The sequence below is a fragment of the Equus asinus genome, chromosome X, assembly GCF_041296235.1.
Source record: "Equus asinus isolate D_3611 breed Donkey chromosome X, EquAss-T2T_v2, whole genome shotgun sequence".
Taxonomy (NCBI): domain Eukaryota; kingdom Metazoa; phylum Chordata; class Mammalia; order Perissodactyla; family Equidae; genus Equus; species Equus asinus.
In genome coordinates this window covers 114,384,378-114,403,766 of record NC_091820.1, presented here as the reverse complement: position 1 = coordinate 114,403,766, position 19,389 = coordinate 114,384,378, and the positions used below count along the sequence as shown (strand labels likewise).

At 32.8% G+C, this 19,389-nt stretch overlaps 1 protein-coding gene across 8 annotated transcripts in view; it reads right to left on the bottom strand.

Annotated features, from left to right (window-relative positions):
* STAG2 (STAG2 cohesin complex component) overlaps positions 1–19,389 on the bottom strand; it is a 118,034-nt gene that overhangs the window by 21,757 nt on the left and 76,888 nt on the right. For all 8 annotated transcript variants that reach the window (XM_044763265.2, XM_044763268.2, XM_070502846.1 and 5 more), the window contains 13 exons: positions 18,135–18,246; positions 16,332–16,449; positions 15,805–15,908; positions 14,676–14,768; positions 14,459–14,548; positions 13,661–13,864; positions 12,066–12,136; positions 11,671–11,758; positions 11,497–11,577; positions 9,304–9,396; positions 5,969–6,143; positions 1,662–1,801; positions 72–173 (listed from right to left, as the gene is read on the bottom strand). In XM_044763265.2, the coding sequence (XP_044619200.1) occupies positions 72–173; positions 1,662–1,801; positions 5,969–6,143; positions 9,304–9,396; positions 11,497–11,577; positions 11,671–11,758; positions 12,066–12,136; positions 13,661–13,864; positions 14,459–14,548; positions 14,676–14,768; positions 15,805–15,908; positions 16,332–16,449; positions 18,135–18,246 (1,471 nt within the window). The remainder of the gene's footprint in view (positions 1–71; positions 174–1,661; positions 1,802–5,968; positions 6,144–9,303; positions 9,397–11,496; positions 11,578–11,670; positions 11,759–12,065; positions 12,137–13,660; positions 13,865–14,458; positions 14,549–14,675; positions 14,769–15,804; positions 15,909–16,331; positions 16,450–18,134; positions 18,247–19,389) is intronic.

Genomic DNA, 19,389 nt, shown 5'->3' with positions numbered 1-19,389 from the left:
TGCATCCTTTGCCCAGTTTTCTGTTACCTTGAAAATTATTAAGTGTTAATTATGTTAGCCTAATGTCTTACCTGTTGCAAACTGAGAATAAGGGTCTTTGCACACTGAATTTTGTCTATCTGCCTTGTTTTACTCATTGTTTCTTTGATGATATCTCCATAGTCATTATAATACTAGAAAAGAAATATGCACAATTTAGAGCTTTATCTCTTAAAACCAATAGGCAACAAGACTAATTTTAGGTTAGTCATGTAAGCATGTCACAAAGTATGAATTTGGCTGAAATTATACCTTCAAAGACAAAAGAATGTTACTGGAACTTTAAGATAATTTCTAAGCATATAATCCCTAACTTCAGTAAATTCGGAAATATCAGACAGTTAAGATCTGATCACATTACACTCCAGATGTGGTTTTAAGGAGGCATGTGGTAAAAACAACTCTAGGTTATGAAAATTTTCAGAAATAATACAAAGGATATAAACATAAAGTTCTTGTGCTCTTTCTGAACTATTAAGACAATGAATATAATCACAGTTACTTTAATAAATTATTCATTGCTACTGACATGTAATTCACATGCAGTTTCCAACTTTACTTGGCTTATAGAAACTAATAGCCTGTTAACATTTAAAAGAAAACTTCCTGGTGTGACATTTACATTACACATGAATATTTTTTCCTAATTTAAGATCTTGTTTCAAAATGCACACATAAGCACTATCAGAGATAACAGGATAACCATGACCCATGACTAATAAAATTGACTTTAATCTAGAATATCTAAGTCTAAAAGTTTAAAATTTGTAAAATGACTTCATAAACAACCTTAGTTTAAAAAAAAAATCTAACAATTATCATGCGAAATAAGTTCCAAAGTAATTTACAATGGTGCTAAAGTTCTAACATATAGCAAAGTATTCCAAAGAGAGAATTAACTAGGTCCTGACAAATTCATTACGTATTTTATTTCATGAAAGCAAAGGCTTAATAAAAGTTTACGTTTATAATTAGATTTTACTTGAGAAAGGATTAAAGAAAAACTATTTTACCATATTTAGTCACATTCCATTAGTACAATTAACAATATTCTTTCTACTACTACTTAAAAATTAGAGAATCCCACATGTATTTATGAAAACTGTGAATAACCTACTGTGAATCAGATCAGATTTTCAGAGCCTAAAGGAACTTTAACTGTCACAGTGGAACAGATAAAGAAAGGCAGGACCCATGAAGTATTGAGTTACTCAGGGTCACAAGCTACAATAAGTAACCAAGTCAAAACCATACCATCTAGGTCTCCTGACTCCTAAAACAACATTTTTTGATGCTACACCAAGCAGGGGAGGGACACCATGCTGTCGTCTTAAACTAAATCACAAACGCAATTTATAATAGTGACAGGTAACCTAAAACAAGCTGTTTCCAATATTCTAAATAAAGATGAACTCAATAAACCCAAAATGTCCATTAATGGAGGAGTAGAGGTATAAGGAAATGTTACTGAAAATGTCAAATATTTTAAGAGATTTCTTTTATACTAGAAAAGTAACTTACTATTAAAAAATTTCAATGGCAACCAAGTATAAAAGCCAGTGTTACATTCCTTATCTTTTAAGCATTATAAAAATATCTTGCTCTCCATTTTCCAACTTTACCTTCATATACTGCTTGAAGATATCTGCAGCTGTATTCATTTCCACCACAGTATATACAATTAGCTTACAAAATGCTGCAAGTAAATTTCTCCTCTTGTGCAGAGCTTCAATTTTGCTGGCTTCATCCTCCTGCTGACCATCTGGGGAAAAAGTTCCAAACATTAAGCCATCTGTATTTTACTTGAGCTATATATATGTTTAAAATTCTCACTATAAAATACCTTTATTTTGGAGAATTTAAAAAATAAGGAAAAAACATTTAAATAAAAATTACTATCGCTTAATATCTTAGTGAATGACCAGCCCATTAATTCCAACACAAAGTTGTAAAGTCAAACAATAATCAAAAGGCTGCGTGGTGAACGTGTTACAGGAACAAGTGGAGTGAGTCAGAGGAACTGATGTTTAGTGAAGTCAGGCTAAGCTTGCCTAACACATTCATCTAGTACTTCCTGAATAGGATAGTTTGCCAAAGAGATCTGCATGTTCAGTGTCTGTTGGTTAAGGTTCCTTCTTCCCTAGAGGGCAGCCAGCCTCAGAAATTCTACTATCTCTTCTAAGGATAATCCCACGTCACCCCCAACTCTTACTGAGACACACTTCATTTATACATATTATTTATATTCAGTTAGACTGGCTTAGGAACCATTCTCTCTTTTTAAGATAAATTCACATATTTCTGCTATGATCCATTATGTAAGATCTTGACATTGAGTTATCAGGACTTATTTCCAAATCTGTAGTCAGGGAAGCAGGACTAGAGACTCCAAGTACTGTCAAAGGATTGTTTCTAATTATTTAATACTGTAAATAAAACTGTGATGGAGCCTTTTACATAAAAACCTTTTTAAAGAATTTTCCTCTAAACAAATCTTACAAATAAAATTACTTATAAAAAATACTCTCTTAGGGGCTGGCCCAGTGGTTTAGCGGTTAAGTTCACACTCCCTGCTTTGGTGGCCTGGGGTTCGCAGGTTCAGATCCCAGGCACAGACCTACACACTGCATCAAGCCATGCTGTGGTGGTGCCCCACGCAAAAAATAGAGGAAGATGGCAAAGATGTTAGCTCAGCCACAATCTTCCTCAAACAAAAAGATGAAGATTGGCAACAGATGTTAGCTCCCGGACAATCCTTCTCACCAAAAAAAACCACAAACAAAAAACAACACTATCTTATATTGATTTACATTTCTTTGGTTCTCAGTGAAATTAAAGCATTTCATGTGTTTATTAGCCATTTATATTTCCTCTTCTGTGAATAGTAGGTGCATATCCTGTCAGGTCTTCAATGTAAGATTCCCAATATCAAAAAAAATTTTTTGTGTAAAATAAGAATGTTCTTTTAAACAAGTATTTATTTTACCCTGTCTCTGATAATCCATGATAACTGCTAGTAAGTTAAAACCACATTTTTTGAGAATAGAAATTTGTTTCAGACCATCAGAAAAAGTTTTATCATATGTACATATTTCAGAATGACAAAGCCAGTTGCATAGAAACCTAAAACGTTGTTTACTCTTTTAAAAGATTACACTGAATATATAAGCCAACTTTTTCTTAACGACCCTGTGATTATAATGGATTTCTAGACAATATTGCTTCCTATCATTGTTTAATAGTGCTCTCAGGAACTAGAGATACACAGACTTTTTCTCCCTACAGATTAAATTAGCCAGATACTAAGAGTTTTTGAACGCAGATTTTTAGTTTTCTTCACTTCTTACTTATCAAAAATTAGTCACCTTTTCTCTTGTGGCAATTAAAGAATGTGAGACAAGTGCCTAACATACTGGGCCTTTCATAGATGTCAGCTGTCATTATTATTATGTGTTATCAGTGCCTCTAGAAGCATTCCCTATTTTATTCTCTTCTAATCTGATGTGAGTTAACAAAACAAATAACCATGGGCCTACAATACCAGGGTTTGGATGAGGACGAAAAGCAGTGGAAACTATCATATGTTACTGGTGAGACAATAAAACAATACAAGCACTTTGGAGAATAATTTGGCAACATGTGGTCAAGTTTAAGATGCACACAGACTATATAATCCAGCAATTCCACTCTTAAGTATACACTAGAAAAGCACTGCAAGTGTGCTCGAGGAGATGTAAGAACATTTCTTGTAATGATACTTATAACAGGGGAAAAACTGGAAACAGCCTAAATGTTCACCAGTATGAAAACAGATAAATAAAGTACAGTTAATTCATATCAGATAGTATTCAGCAGTCAAAATGAATAAGTTATAACCACATGTCAACACTGACAAATTTCAAAAATAATGCTAATTCAAAAAAGCAAGATGCAAAATAAAATGTTCAACATGATACCATTTATGTGGAAGCTAGCAACAGAAAATAAATGATATATTGTTAACAGATACATAAATTGTAGTAAAATAAAATTAAAATGCAAAGGCATGATAAACACCAAATTCAGGAGAGCAGTTATCTTTAGGGGAAAAGAAAGAATAATGGGATTGGAGAGGGATACAAATGAGGGCTTCTTTTACATCAATGCTTATTCCTTTAAAAAAGAAATCTGAAACAAATACAGTAAAATTTGACAAATGCTGGTGGTAGGTATATACAAATGTGTTATATTTTATACTTCTCCACAGAACTGGAATATAGTTCATTTTTAAAGTGTAAATTGAAAGACACAAAGTCCAAGGAGATAAAGACTCTGAGTGTAATTCCAAGAAACTTCTAGAAAATTCAGGAGTATCGGCAAGCTTACTCTCATTCTATTTCCCATGGTCTAACTGAAGTAAAGGCAGTCCCAACAAACAAAAGGGCTATGGACCAAAACTGATTTTGTATCGGTTTTCAGAATGCAAGTATGCTTTCCCACAGAAGTTTTAAAAATTCCTACTCATCTTTAGGATCCATTTCAGATCTCAGCTTATTTCAATCACGTTTTGATTCCCATAGATCAGTTGGAACTTCCTCTACACGCCCACACTTTGTGTATGCCTCTACTACTTATTGAATGGCATTATAATTACTTGTTTTTAGTGTCTTTTTCACTTGAACTGAATTCTTAAGGAAAATACCTTGTCTCATTTTTTGACATCCATAGCATCTAGTATACTGCTTGTTGACCAATGAATGTTAAAATTAAATTGTAACTAAATCAATAGCTGAAAGGGAAAGGTGAAAAACTCTAAGTATAGAAACTTTAGTATGTGGACTTTGACAACTGTTTTGGCTACTCTAGGTTTCTCAATTCTGTTCTGGTTAAGTTTTTAATACTTGAAAACAAGGCTCTTCATTGATAAAAGCTTACAAGCCATATCTAGAATTATATATATTTATATAGACTGATTTGCAATGATGTGTCAGTTTATGTATGCATATATACATACTGAGGCTATATTGTCCTTCGAATATAACTACAAATTAAACACAAACTCAGAAAGAAGCCACCAAATACTATTTGTTTTTTACCTCTTCTTCAAGTAAGGCATCTGTGTATGCAATTAGGGCATGAAGAGTAACTTAACACCAGGCAAGGCTGGTTCAATTATTTTCCTATGAACATTCTGTACTGCCCCAAACTTTTACAGAACAGTTTCAAACATTTTCTCACATTGAGAAATTACACATTTTAATAGCCCACCAAAGTATGAATACCTGTTATAAAAGTATACAACAAAAACATCACTTCAAGAAATACTTCGTTCTGCTCAAATTACCTGAATACTGGTATTACCAATAATTAAGGGGAAGAGGGAGTACATTTTATTGAGTACCTACTATATGCCCAGTCACTGTACTAGTCGCATTGTTCAATTTAATTAATTTGCACAGTTCTGTTAAAGTAGCTGCAAAATAGAAAAATAGGCTTAGGGCTAGAGAGAAGCAAAGATCTGACTCCAAAGACGCTCTGCGATACCACATTGTCTTTACAATGTTACAAAAAATGCACACAGGGGGCCGGCCCTGTTGCTGAGTGGTTAAGTTTGTGCACTCCTGTTCGGTGGCCCAGGGTTTCGCCAGTTCAGATCCAGGGCATGGACCGAGCACCACTCATCAAGCCATGCTAAGGCAGCGTCCCACATGCCTCAACTAGAAGGACCCACAACTAGAAATATACAACTATGCACCAGGGGCTTTGGGGAGAAGAGGGAAAAATACAATCTTAAAAAAAATAAAATGAACACATGTGCTAGAACATGTACCTGTGTTTCATGTTTTAAGAATAAAATATCAAATAGTCGTGGAACACATTACATCATTGTTACTTAAATTTGATTTACAGTAGATACACAGATTTAACAAAAAGATGGCAATAAAATTACCTGCACTGTTATTATCATCATCCTGTTCAATGAAAACATGATCCAGAATAAAGCTGAGCAACTCAGACTGCAATGAAGAATCAGGAGTGTAAACTAATGGCTCTAACATGTCACGCCCTCCTGACATAATCTGATGGCTGAAGATCATCAAAATATCACATAGAATAGTGAAGGCCTATTAAAAAAGAAAAAGGACAGCATGCTATGAACCAAGATTTCTCACCATCAGCCACAAGTAACTTACATATTTAACACAGAAATACAATCCAACTTTCTATATTTGAAACCCAAGAAAAATCAGTGTTTAATATTTTCCTAAGATTTTAAAGCTAAGGAGTGTAATTTCTGTAACAAAGACTACTAATATTTGCATCATGCTTTACTAACTGCAAGGGAGTTTCACAAATATTCTTTTTTACTCTCAGCAACTTTAAGTGACTTGTGCAATATGTTAACACTACCAAAACATGCAGTCAGGACTCAACCTCAGGTTTTCGGACTACAATCCTACACTCTACACTATAGCATAACACCTCATGGTATACATTCTCAAATATAAAATAATGTAAAAACTTGGTACCATTCTTTTCTTCTATGGAAGTAAAAAACTTATACCAAATGGATGAACATCTCCTAGAAGATCTCTTAGAAGAGAGATCACAAAGTCCAGTCCAGGGTACTTTTTAAGCACTCTCATTGTCAATATGTGTGGTGATTAAGCAGAAAACACATAAGCAAGTATGGGCCTGCTTACTACTCACCAGGTAAACCTGATACTATCATAATAAAGATAAGCCTGAGTTATATCTCAAGGAGCTTAATAAAAACTCAGCCAGGAGTTTTAAAATAGAGTCAAACACTGGTAAAACCGGTCAGAAGGTAACTGGAAAAATTTAATTATTTGTTGGGAATAGGTAATAAAAATAGAATTTGGGGGTCACAAAGTCAACAGGAAATTACACTTAAGGGAAGACTACTGCTAGAAAGACAGATTATAACACAGAGCACAAAGCAGATCTAAAAATAGCTTTGTCTTTTGGGAACTAACCACATTTATTTTTTCCTCTTTACTTCATGCTTCTACCTCTTCTTCAAATCTCTTCCCCTCATTTTACAACTATAGTAGTAATTTATACTTATCAGGATATTTGAGTTTACAAAACCTTTTGCAGCACACATAGTAATGATACAAGTAATAAGCATGGTGATAATTACTAATTAGGTGAACTGGCAAGTCAAGTGACCTGACCAGGACATATTCCTGGAAGCTATTAGGAAGACTGACAGGCAAGCTATTTAGTGACCAAAAATAATCTCCAAGGCCTAAACAACAGATTATAGAGGAGTTTACACACAATAACCCACAAGGAATTATGTGTTAACACTGTAAAAAATAGGGAATATTAAGCTGAATATTTTGGTGGCATGTGAAAACATATCAAGTAATATTTCATGTATTAAGTTTGGATCGTGCATACTTCACTAAAATCCTATTCTAAAAGCTTAACTCTAAACTCAATTTACTACCTTCAGAAATTTTGTTCTCCTTTCATCTGAATTGTAGAGATGAAAACTAAAGTTCCAAGTCCTTCATTGTACAGTTCAAAAGTACATACTAAAAACCGAAGAGAATTCAGCAATGTAATAATTATTGCAATATAGTTTGTACTTTTACAAGAAAAATGCAAAATTCAGTAAACTGGATCTTGGCTATTTAATATCTTCTAATTTATTTGTGCCCAAGCATATATGCATGGGACGCACAAGAGAGTTGGAAATAAGAACAATCAGACCAACAGCTGGATGTTGAATGTAAATTTTTAACTATAAAAATCCAAATGTATTTCATTAAAATTAGTTTTGATATATTAAAATGAAATAAAGAGAAATGACTAACAAAAGGGTTGAACAATTTTCTTGGTAGCTTTACAGCTGAATGACTATATCCGAATGACTTTCTTGGTAGCTTTAAGAAGTAAACACACTCTTAACTAAAATAAACAGTACCCAACATAACAAAAGCTGCTGAAAATAGCACTTTTGATGACTCCTAGGGCTCTACTCCAATATACAAAGGTTAACTAAGATGAAATGGTCAAAAAAACCTTGAAATCACTATAAGCATTTTGACTGTATCGTATTAGTATCGTTATTAGTATTTTTTACAAAATGATTATAAAACTATCTTCCCCACAGAAACATTTAGAAAGCATGTGTCCAAAAAAGCTTAATACTCTATTAGGGAATTAGAACTAAATAGGGTCTTAGTCCCAGGATCAGAATTCATTTTACAGATGGGAAAACTACCTATGGCACCAGGTAACAATATATTTCCAGAATGAGAAGGTTTGCAGTAACAGAATCATGAGGGCACATGGGGTGGGAAGGTAACACTTTGATGGCAGGCAAGTAATTAAAATTTTTATCTCAGACAAAGTCCACAAAGGGAAAAATAACTTACACAATCAGGATGGGCGGGAATGTCAACACTGACAATATTCTCAGAGATGACAAACCCATATACACCTTTCCTCCCTGAGGCATACTTGCTATACTTGCTGCTTTCGGGAATAACTTTTGTAACTTCATACACCTAATTCTACACAAGCTTCCTCGGCCAACCAAAAGTTCACTTTATGCCAGCCAATTCACTTTTAAGAAAGACCTACATTAGTGCCTGTTTTTGCTAAATGAAAGAAATTCGAAGAGGATTTCCACTTCTCCAAAAAAGGGGGAAAAGTGAAAATAGCGTTCAGCATTTCTTTTGCAGCAAGCCATTACAGAGGCAACGCACACCCCAAGCAGAGAGAGTAGCACCACCAAGCTCCCTCCCCAGGAACTACACTTGGCATCTCAGCACGAAGCTGCCATAGCTTTGAACTGTCTGTGAACATCGGTGCTTCATCTTGATTTACTTTGGGAGTTTATTTTTTCAGTCTAGGAACGCTCAAAAAATTTTTCCATATTAATTAATGGTAATTGCTTCTTCACTTTACGCCATTTTAGCTTACAACAGGTTTCAGAAGAATGCTCCACTTTCAGATAGTGGGGTGAAGCCTGTATATGGGTCTGTTTACCAAGTGTGTCATAAAGAAACAGTAATACAGGATAACTACACTATGAGGGTAATCTATAAATGCAATTCATAAAACTGTATGAAATTAGTACTTTAATCTGTTTTTTGAATATGGTGTATTTTTTGACTATAGTGTACATGGACAGATAAAAGATATTTCTACTTTGCTCAATGTCAGCATGACTTAAATTTTCTATATTAGTTCAGATATTTATTAAGGGTTGCTTACAAAAGATTGCTATCTACAGTAGTTACTAACCTGTTCCTTAACAGTAGTATTCACGTTGGTCAGGTAATGCTGACATATCTGACAGAATACCCTCATCTGTTTCTTTAAACGCAGCAAGTCATCCTTGAAAAGATTTAACATGAACATTTTAAAATACTGTTAAAAAAAAATCCTCATTCAGTATTTAAGGTATTTTAAATTACATAAAAGTTTTTATATATTTAACTACGTTAACTTTGCTTACATATTAGATTTAAATAATTCTTTATTATTTATCAGGAAAGAAAACAAATTAGACCATTTTTCTTAAAAATCTCAACACACTGCAGCCTTAAAAATATCAGGTATATTAATAGATAATATCCTAAATGGTCTAGGTTCTTTAGAATGAGAAAACTTCTAACTACATATGGCTATCTGTAATAAATCCACTACCTCAGAATGCTAAAGAATAAAGATTTATGCTCCATCCTTGTTTTGTAATTTGAAGGGTAGCCAACTGATAAACGGAAGAAATCAATTAATAAAAAAGGGATAGCATCTTTCACTTCTTATTTGAAGGATACTGGTTGTACTTTTTCAAAACAGAGAGGGACAAAATTCAAGTTTTGCGGTATTACTCCAATTTTAAAAAAACTTTAAATGTCTCATAAACAAACTAAAAAGACGAATCTTTTTCTTACTTTTTTTCTATTTCTAAATATTTGCCAGTTAATTTAAAATAGAAAACTATTCTATAAAAATCATCCACACTAACATATTTAAGGCATAACCTTTCCTTTGGTCCATCTTCTGATACTGGATGCCAAATGATAGAATATCAGTACATATTTGGTGTATGTAATAGATGAATTAAATAAAAACAGGTTTAACTAGGAGATCAATTTGGTGAGGAAAACTCAACCAAGCTTCGGCATAAATAACTTTGTATTCAGTAACATTCATTTTTACCTTTTTCTTCTACTAAAAATATTACCTATTTTCCCATTCTAATTTTTATCTCAATGCTTTCAATTTAGGTTAGCAATCATATTTGCTAATATAGTTATTGTCCCTACTATAAGCTTGATGAGTTAAATAAACTTCTTGGGTGTCTGACAAAAAGTACACTATTTGGGGGCAGGCCTGGTGGTGTAGTGGTTAAGTTCACACACTCCACTTCAGCAGCCCAGGGATCATCAGTTAGGATCCCAGGCATGGAGCTACACACTGCTCATCAAGACACGTTGTGGCAGCATCCCACATACAAATTACAGGAAGACTGGCATAGATGTTAGCTCAACAACAAGCTAGCTCACCAAAAAAAAAAAAAACAACAACAAAAAAACAGACTATTTTAACAACAATGCTACATTGCTTTTTCAAGGGGGCAATATCCACTTGTAGATATAACAGCATCTTGTGCTTAAAAGCTCAGAAATTCTAAGCATTTAAAATTATTCTGTGGTTTTATGCAAAACAAACTTATTATCAAGAGGATTCCCTTTTGAGGAAAATACCTATGAACAACTAATTCTAACTTCCAGAAATTGCTTAATATTTATAAAATGTGCCCAAATAATATTTAAGGCAACATCTACTGCTACAAGTACAATGTTTAAGCTTCGAATTTACAAATGGAAAGGCGGTACTGTTTAGTTCAATTACTAAACACATCAAGGATTACCAACATGGATAAAATTTTGAAAGTCCTATGACCTGGTAGCTGGCATACTATACTCAACCAAAAGTGATTTATTGTGAATTTGGAACATCAGTAATTTGGTACATTAGTAGAGAGATCCTAAGTATGAACAAAGTGATCCAAAAGCAATACCAAGGTATAAGAAGATCTAGGGACAGTTGGCTGGTTATCATCAATTTATGTAATCCAATAGCTGTATCTCTTGTTTCAAAGGCTCTTGGTCATGATTAACATGACCTATACTTCTATATGTACACAACACTTTTGAGAATAATATGGAAATCCATAAATTATGCTACCTTCAAACGTGAACAATCTTTAATTTAAAATCATACCCTGAAACAAAACATATTAATGTTCTTTCACTGAATATACATCAAACCACAAACACTATCGTTCTGAAAGATACATACATCTAAAACAGTAGATTAGAAATAAGCAAAACTTTATTGAAATAACTGGTCTTATTAAACATATAAGTTTGCTGAAATGAGTTAATGTATTTTATCAAATAAAAACTCCACTGAACCACCACAGACCTTTGTAGAGCTGCTTTCAGTTATCTTTGCAAGCTGCCAAAGGATTACATAGTGAGTACATTGCAGTGCATGAATAACAATCTGTAAAAAGAACCAAGAGAACACAGTTAAAATTAAAAAGTCATAAGTCTTCATTTTCAAAGTTAAATATGTAACTTGTAAATAAATAAAAACCTGCTCAGGCATGTCTCCATTTTCAATTCCGGTTTTCAACAGTTTGTAATTACAAGCAAACAAATCCCACTTTGAGAGATCATGGGCACTGTAAAAAAGAATTAAGTTGGTTAAGCTTAATCACATTTGTTTCAGGATTGAGTGTTAACAGAAGGCTGTTAAAGTAAATATAGTAAATTGTTCAACGTGAACTCACAAAAACAAATTTATTTCTTTAAAAAGTATGTTAACTGATAATTTGTCAGTCATTCCCCAATTCAAAACACGATTGTCCCAAGTACTTTTTCCCCAATAGCAAAAGAAATCCAATAAAGAATTTGATAACATTATAACCCCAAAATGGAAGTTGGTTTTGATTTTGCTAAAGAAATCAGAAACTTCAACATTCAACTTACTTATGAAAAGCAGTGATTCTCTTCAATGTTGATAATACCTGATATGCATCATCTTCATCAGGTTCTTCACCCTAAGAATATTAATTATATAATAATAAACATTAATCACTACCAAAGTGAAAAGTCTTAGGTTACTGCATTGGTGATACCACCTCGAAAAGAAAGAATAATGTAATAAAAACCACAAATTAACTTTGTCAGTCAATACCTAGATCCTGCCAAATTTAAAGAAATATGGTTGGAGTAATAAGTTAACACAGACTTATCAGGTATATTATACTCAAGAGAGAAAAACTGAATGACATTTTCCCTTTCCTTTTAAGTAAACTTGACACAAAACTATGAAGACATCTACTCTTTCACAGTAATAAATGCATGAGGACAACACAAAGAAAAATATATTAGAGGACAAGCAAGACAGCATAAAGACAACACTCAAAGGACAAAACCTAAGAAGATGAAACACAGTGCTCAAGAAAGATGTATCAGACCAACCACAATTAATTTGGAAAAACTCCCGGAATAAGGACTAAAGATATACCAGCCCTTTCTGGGTACCAACTTTCCAATTTAGAGTAAATAAAGTTTGTGAAAATGTTATGAGTCTTACTACATGAAATATGATTTTCTTAAACACTATAAAACTTACTGTACTGAACCCTGGGTCTCTCAAAAAAAACCATTTACTTGTTTTTAAACTTTAATTTTTCTACAAAGTAATTAAACTTAATTAACAAATCATTGCTTGATTTTAAATTAACTTATCCTAATCATATTCATATCCAGCCAAGAGCAGAGCCATTAAAATTTTTAACTAAGAATGTGACGATTGTACATCAACATATTTTGCACAAACTTCCAATTAAGCAAAAATTAGTAAGCATGCAATATTACACACAAAAAAGAAAGTTAAAGAAGTAACTTAAAAAAGAAAACTGGAAATTACAAAGTCTATATCATTTTTGCAGCATCAATGACAAAAGTAACATGGAAAATGCTAAATGCATTAATTTGAGAATTATGACTTTTATTTTATGCAAATCATTTAAATTGTTAAGTAATTATTTCCAGAAAAGATAAAAATCACAATAAAAAATATAAGTGCATTTGACTGACACGCTTTAAGCCTCTTTGGGAATACAACAGAACAGCACAGGAAACCCCAAAATCAACAGTGGCTGTAACAGCAATTTATCAAGGCTTTATAATATCAAAGACCATAACTGCTTTTCCTCACTAACACTGCCAAAACACTAAGAAAGACCCTACTTTTTGAGGCTACGTGGCCACAGTCTAGCCCTACTTTTCTGTTCCATTAACACCTTGTTCCCTAACAACATCTTGTTCAATTAAACCCTCATAACTTCCCAGATCCCTTCTTTAAAATAAAAAAAGGGAAAGATGTTAGTTTTGCTTTCACCTTCTCCATGTCACAGATTCTTAACTCCTTCCTATTTTGGTGGAGGGGTAATAGTAGCATGATGAATCAAAGAACAGAAAGTCTGAAAATCTTCTCAACATACTGCCAGGGACTATCACCAGGACTAATTTGGTTACTGAAGGGGCCCAACTGACAAAATACTTGTAATATATACCTCTTGCAGAAAATCTTCAAGAAGCCGGTTAAATTTATCTGCCAATTCGTCTATCAGTTGACTTCTTGAAATATCTACTCTGTTGAAGATTGTGAACTCTTCATTACAGAGTGCATGATAAGTTTTAGAACATGCTTCCAAAACATCTGTATCTGTGTGCTTTTCTACAATATTCCGGATCTGTCGTAATAAGGCATCCAAATGCTGGAAAATCAAAGTTTTTTCATTAAAACAAAGGTATATATGATAGACGTAAAACAACTACACCACCTCAACGAAAATCTTCAAATATAGTAACTCCACAGCCCATAGAGCATACATTTTAAGGTGGTTTTCTAGTCATGACAAATAAATACACTGACCCACCCATATTTATTTCCTCAACTTGAACAGGAATAACATTACCTATATCTCATAGGGATTTGGTGAGAATGCTAATACATATGAAGAAATTACAATAGTTCCTGGAACATAGTAAAAGTTTTCAATGGATATTAGCTGCTCTCATTTTGTAATTGTTATTACCTAGTTACCAACCCCTTATTTCCATAAATGATCAGTGACATAATCACATGATGGCTAGGAGTGAGGGTACTACTGTGGGGATGAATCAAAGGGAAGCCGCAATAGTGCCATTCTCTAAATCTAACTGATCTAAAATCTAGAAGGCACATAAGAGACAGGTTTGCTTTCACATTAGAAATTACAAAAACATATTTCCAAAAATATAAACAATGTGATGGGATGATAAACTAACAATTTTTCGTCAAGGTTTTTTATACACAGAAAATACCATACCTTTTCTAATCGTCCAGTGGTATATATTTCCAAATCAAAGTACTGAGGCAACTGCAACAAGTTAGTCACTTTTTCTGCATCTACAGAGTACTTTGTAATAAAAAAAAATGTCAAAAACAACACAATGGTGGTAAGTAAGTATTATAAAATTCTGTGCGGCATTTCCAAAGAAAATCTATAATTTCTTAGTAACACTCTGATATTGACACAAACTTACTTTAGCTAATAACTGAGGAAGGGCCACAGCAAAAAGTTCAGTGATTTTTGTCCTGTCATCCAGTTGAGTCTTCTTCTCCTTTGCTGTCAGCACCTAAAGTAACACAACAACGTTTTTAAGTATTTATTAATAAGCACATTAACACTGTTAGGTGCTCAAATTTAAGTTAAAATATACAAAATAAATAATAAAACTACATTTTAAATGATGGATACAAAAATTTCTACTATAAAACTTGAACCCCAAAAGTGACAGAGAGTAACTTGCACCTTATTTTTTTTAAAGCCACCTAAAATAACAAAAAAAATTTGAACAGCTCTAGAGGCAAAATCAATACCCAATTAGACTAACCAACTCCACCTTTGGATGAAAGGAGAAGCAGTCAGGAATAGGAAATGTAGTTTAGGAGCTTATATAATAGTGGGATTAAGCAGCATTTCAGCCTACTCTAAGCTGTGGGCCATGATCCATGGTTTATGAGTTCAACATAGTTAAGTTACTACCAGCAATTAGAAAAACAAGAAAAAAGTAGAAAGAAAACAGAATGCATCACATAAGTTTCAGTACTGTTTGATGAAATTTTGTTTCAGTTATACACAAAAACACACATATAAATGTGTACTAGAATACAATACAAAAACGTATTTTTGCGCTTTGTAATAAAAGAAGTTTGAAAGCCTGTGGAATTACTGGCATACATTGCAAATATATGAGAACTTTGCAATAATGCATTTAAATCTAATCCCAAGAAACAGGAATTACCCCATTTTAACGAATAATTGTGTTATTTCTAATTTTCATTAAAAGAAACAGAAAGCAAATCTAAAAAATAAACCAAAGCACACAAATGCACCATTCTAAAATGGCATACTACATTCAGTCTTGAAGGCAGGGACTGTCCATCACTATATTTCCTGTAGCAACTAACACACTGTCTTATGGAAGAAACTCAAATTTCCCAAATTGGTAATGTTGTAAAATTTACTTGCAACACATTTTTAAGCAAAGATCATCTCGAAAATAAAACGTTAGGTTTCAAAAATTTAGTTCTATAGTTACAAATAGGAATTTTTTAAAAGATAGTGAAAAAGGAAACATAGTTTAAAATACTGAAAATATAGTAGCATACCCTTTTTCCTGTCCCTCTTCCCACTGGAGGATGACATTCAGCTGCTTGTCTGATGGTACAAAGCATTATTTCAATCAGAGCACTCTCTTGTCTGTCTGTTAGTGCTGAAAAAAAAAAAATCAGAGTTAGCCTATTTCTTTTCCCTATATGCCACTTATAATTATTACATAACACTTCCTTCTGCCTGTGACAGAATCTGACCTATTGTACTAAAGAAAATTTCATTACCGTATCACAGAAAGGATCAGAACAAGTTAAACTCTCCGAGACATTTACAAATCTGTTCAAACTGGTCTACAATTGGAGCAAAAAAAATATAAAGAGATACCAAAAAGAAAACTTTTTTAAGAACGCTGACAGCAACCATATCTTTCTATATAGCATAATATTCATGTGTATGAAAACAAAATTATTCACAAAATAAGATTTTCAATTACTTTAACACTGAAAGTTAAACGAATGGAATATGTAAAATCTATTTTCAGAACTGTCTAGACAGCAAAAATACCATAATTAAACATCCTTACCTTCCTCTCCACTAAGTGGCTCCTCCAGTAACAAGCTATTCATACATTCCCAGTCCTTCAGCAGCTCAGTAGCACAGTCCCACATGCTATCCACAAGGTATGCTGCATGCTCATGTAACTAAAATTTAAAAAGAGCAACATGCTCTTAGACAAACAGCATACTAGCCTTAACTCAAAAGAATGGAAGCTTTGTTGGCACCATGTAGAAACTCAACAGTGATCTGTTTTTTAAGGTCAAGTGCAAGAAGAGACAGAAAAGAAACTGCCTTAGTTTGCTGTGTATAAGTAAACCCTGTTAGGTAGTATCATTAAGCATTTCTCACAGTAATCATTAACATAAAAATTACTTTTTGAAAAGATTACATGCACACATATTTAGACCCAATATTACATAAGTTAACTAATCTCAGTTATAAAATATACTACAAATTTTAACTGAATGGGAATGATAATGGTTACTTAAAACTTAAAATGTTTACTTATCAATTCAATATATATGCAAATTATTTTCTTCATTATGTGACGCTTAAAAGGCCCTACAACTTCCCAACTGATTTTAGGGGACCAGCATTACCATGATACCAAAATCTGTCAAAGACATTATAGAAATAAAAAAATATATAGACCAACATACAGGGAATATCTTCAAAAGAACAGGCAAACTGAAACCAGCAACATATATATAGGATAATAGATCATGACTAAGCAGGGTTTATCCTAGGAATGCAAGGTTGGTTCAACATTCGAAAAATCAATTAACATAATTCAATAATTAACATAAATGAAGGATAAAATAAATCAATCATCTCAAGGATGCAGAAAAAGCACTGGACAGATTTCAACATCCATTCATGAGAAAACTTCTCAGCAAAAGAAGAGATAGAAGGAAACATCCTCAATATAAATAGCTTCAACAGCACCTACAACTAACAATATATTTAACCTTGAAATATTACATGCTTTTCCCCTAAGATCAGGAACAATCCAAATATGTACACTCTCACCACTTCTATTTAAGATTCTACTGGATGTCCTTACCAGTTCAGTAGGGCTGGGAAAAAAAAATGATATAAATATGGGAAAGGAAGAAGTATCATTATTTGCAAACGACTTGATTGTATTTTATAGAAAAATCTAAGGAATCTACTGAAAACTTACTAAAATGAATGAATTTAGCAAAGTTGCAGATAAGAGGTCAATATGTAAAATCGACTGTACTTCTACATACAGAAACTAGAAAATTTAATTAGAAGGCCCTAACAATGATTAAATAATGTATAACATGAACACCAAAAATGAATGTTGGGCCCTCTCAAATTCTGGGTAACAGGCAAATCTTCAACCTGAGGGAGACCTAAAAGAGCTGACGTTAAATGTAAATCTATATCTACAACACTAGTAATAACAGCAGATACCAAATATTGAGAACTAACAAAGTGCTAAGTCTGTGTTAAGAGTTCTACATGGATTAGCTCAGTGTTACCTAAGAAATTATTACCCACATTTTTACTAGGAAAATGCGGCTTAGAAAAATTAAGTAACTAAACCAAGGTTATACAAATAGGTAAAGGAGCCCAACTGGCAATCAGGTCTTTCTGACTCCAAAATTCATGCTCTTAGCACTACACATAAATCCTATTATCTGAACATCTTTCTAAAAGTAGAAAATTTTTTAATTTTGTGGAATGGGTAGAATTCTATTCCATCCAACATTTACTGTGCTATGTGGAAGATTTTAAGACGTACATCATTTTTATCCCATCTCCAAATTGCTTTGAACATAAGTATAAAATATCAACTAACCTCACTTTCCAGAAAGAAAAAAACCAAAGTCTTAACAAGGTTGGCATTTGGACCTTGTCGTCCCCTTCTTTTCATCATTCCATCCTCCTCTGGATCTCTACGACTGAAGAGCCTATGATCAATGCAAAATATTTACTTTTAAAAACAAAAAACCGTATTTCCTAATAAAAACAAAAACTGCCTGGATTCCATATTCAAACATCTAACAAAAGAGTAAATGGGAGGTGCGTAGGTACAATATTGTCCAACATTATAGCCAAGTAAATAATTGCTATAAACTTTTTTCATTTCGCACTTGATGGTGCTTCTAAATCCTCTTAAATTAACTTCTGGAGTTAATTGTACTGAATTGTGAATTACTTCTTTTGAAAAGCCTTATTGTAGTTTATGTAACCATTTCCTTTCATGAAAAGTATTACAATGACTAACCTATATCATCTATGTACATAAATCCATGAAAAATATTCTTCTCTTTAAAAGTGAACATATATTTTCCTTCTATCCTTGCATAATTATCACAATGTCTGAACTTAGTGGCCTCTGTCTATGAATATCATGGTCATTTTTCCTTATAAACAACAAGAGAAAACTATTACTGGAAACAATGAATCGAAAACCATAGCGTAAAATGTTTTACATCATGCACTCTTTCTAATAAATGCCTCATCCCAAATCTGCATTTTAATAAAACCTTACAAAAATATACAGCCCATATGGTTCAAATTGTTCTCTTTAAAAGCCATTACACAACATTTGCTGAATGTTTTCTGTGATCAGATATTCACACTGCTATCTATACAACTTAATCTGAGGTATTAAATAGCAACATAAAATTAAAGAGATTGTAGGATTTTTAAGTCAAACTACATCAAGTACTTGCCGCAAAACTTAAATATTTTCTAAAGTGAAGTAAAAATAGGCTTAAGACTAAATATTATAGTATAGGCAATATTTGGAAGATGACATCAGAGCAAAAAAGTATGAAAAATTAGGAAGAGATCAGTCTTAACATTATGATATAGTTAGGTATATTTAAGCACATCTATTAAAAGACATGGGCACATTTCCCTTTAGAGATTTAACTTAAATCAAAAGAACTGGAGAAGAGAAATCGAAACTTTTAAAGGAAACAGTAAAATGTGAAAGTTTCAATTTGACCTGTACTGTGTAATCTTTTAAAGTAAGTTATATATACATATTTTAATATCAATTATAACACAATAAATTACTGTCATAGAACTATACTTTAGAAAAT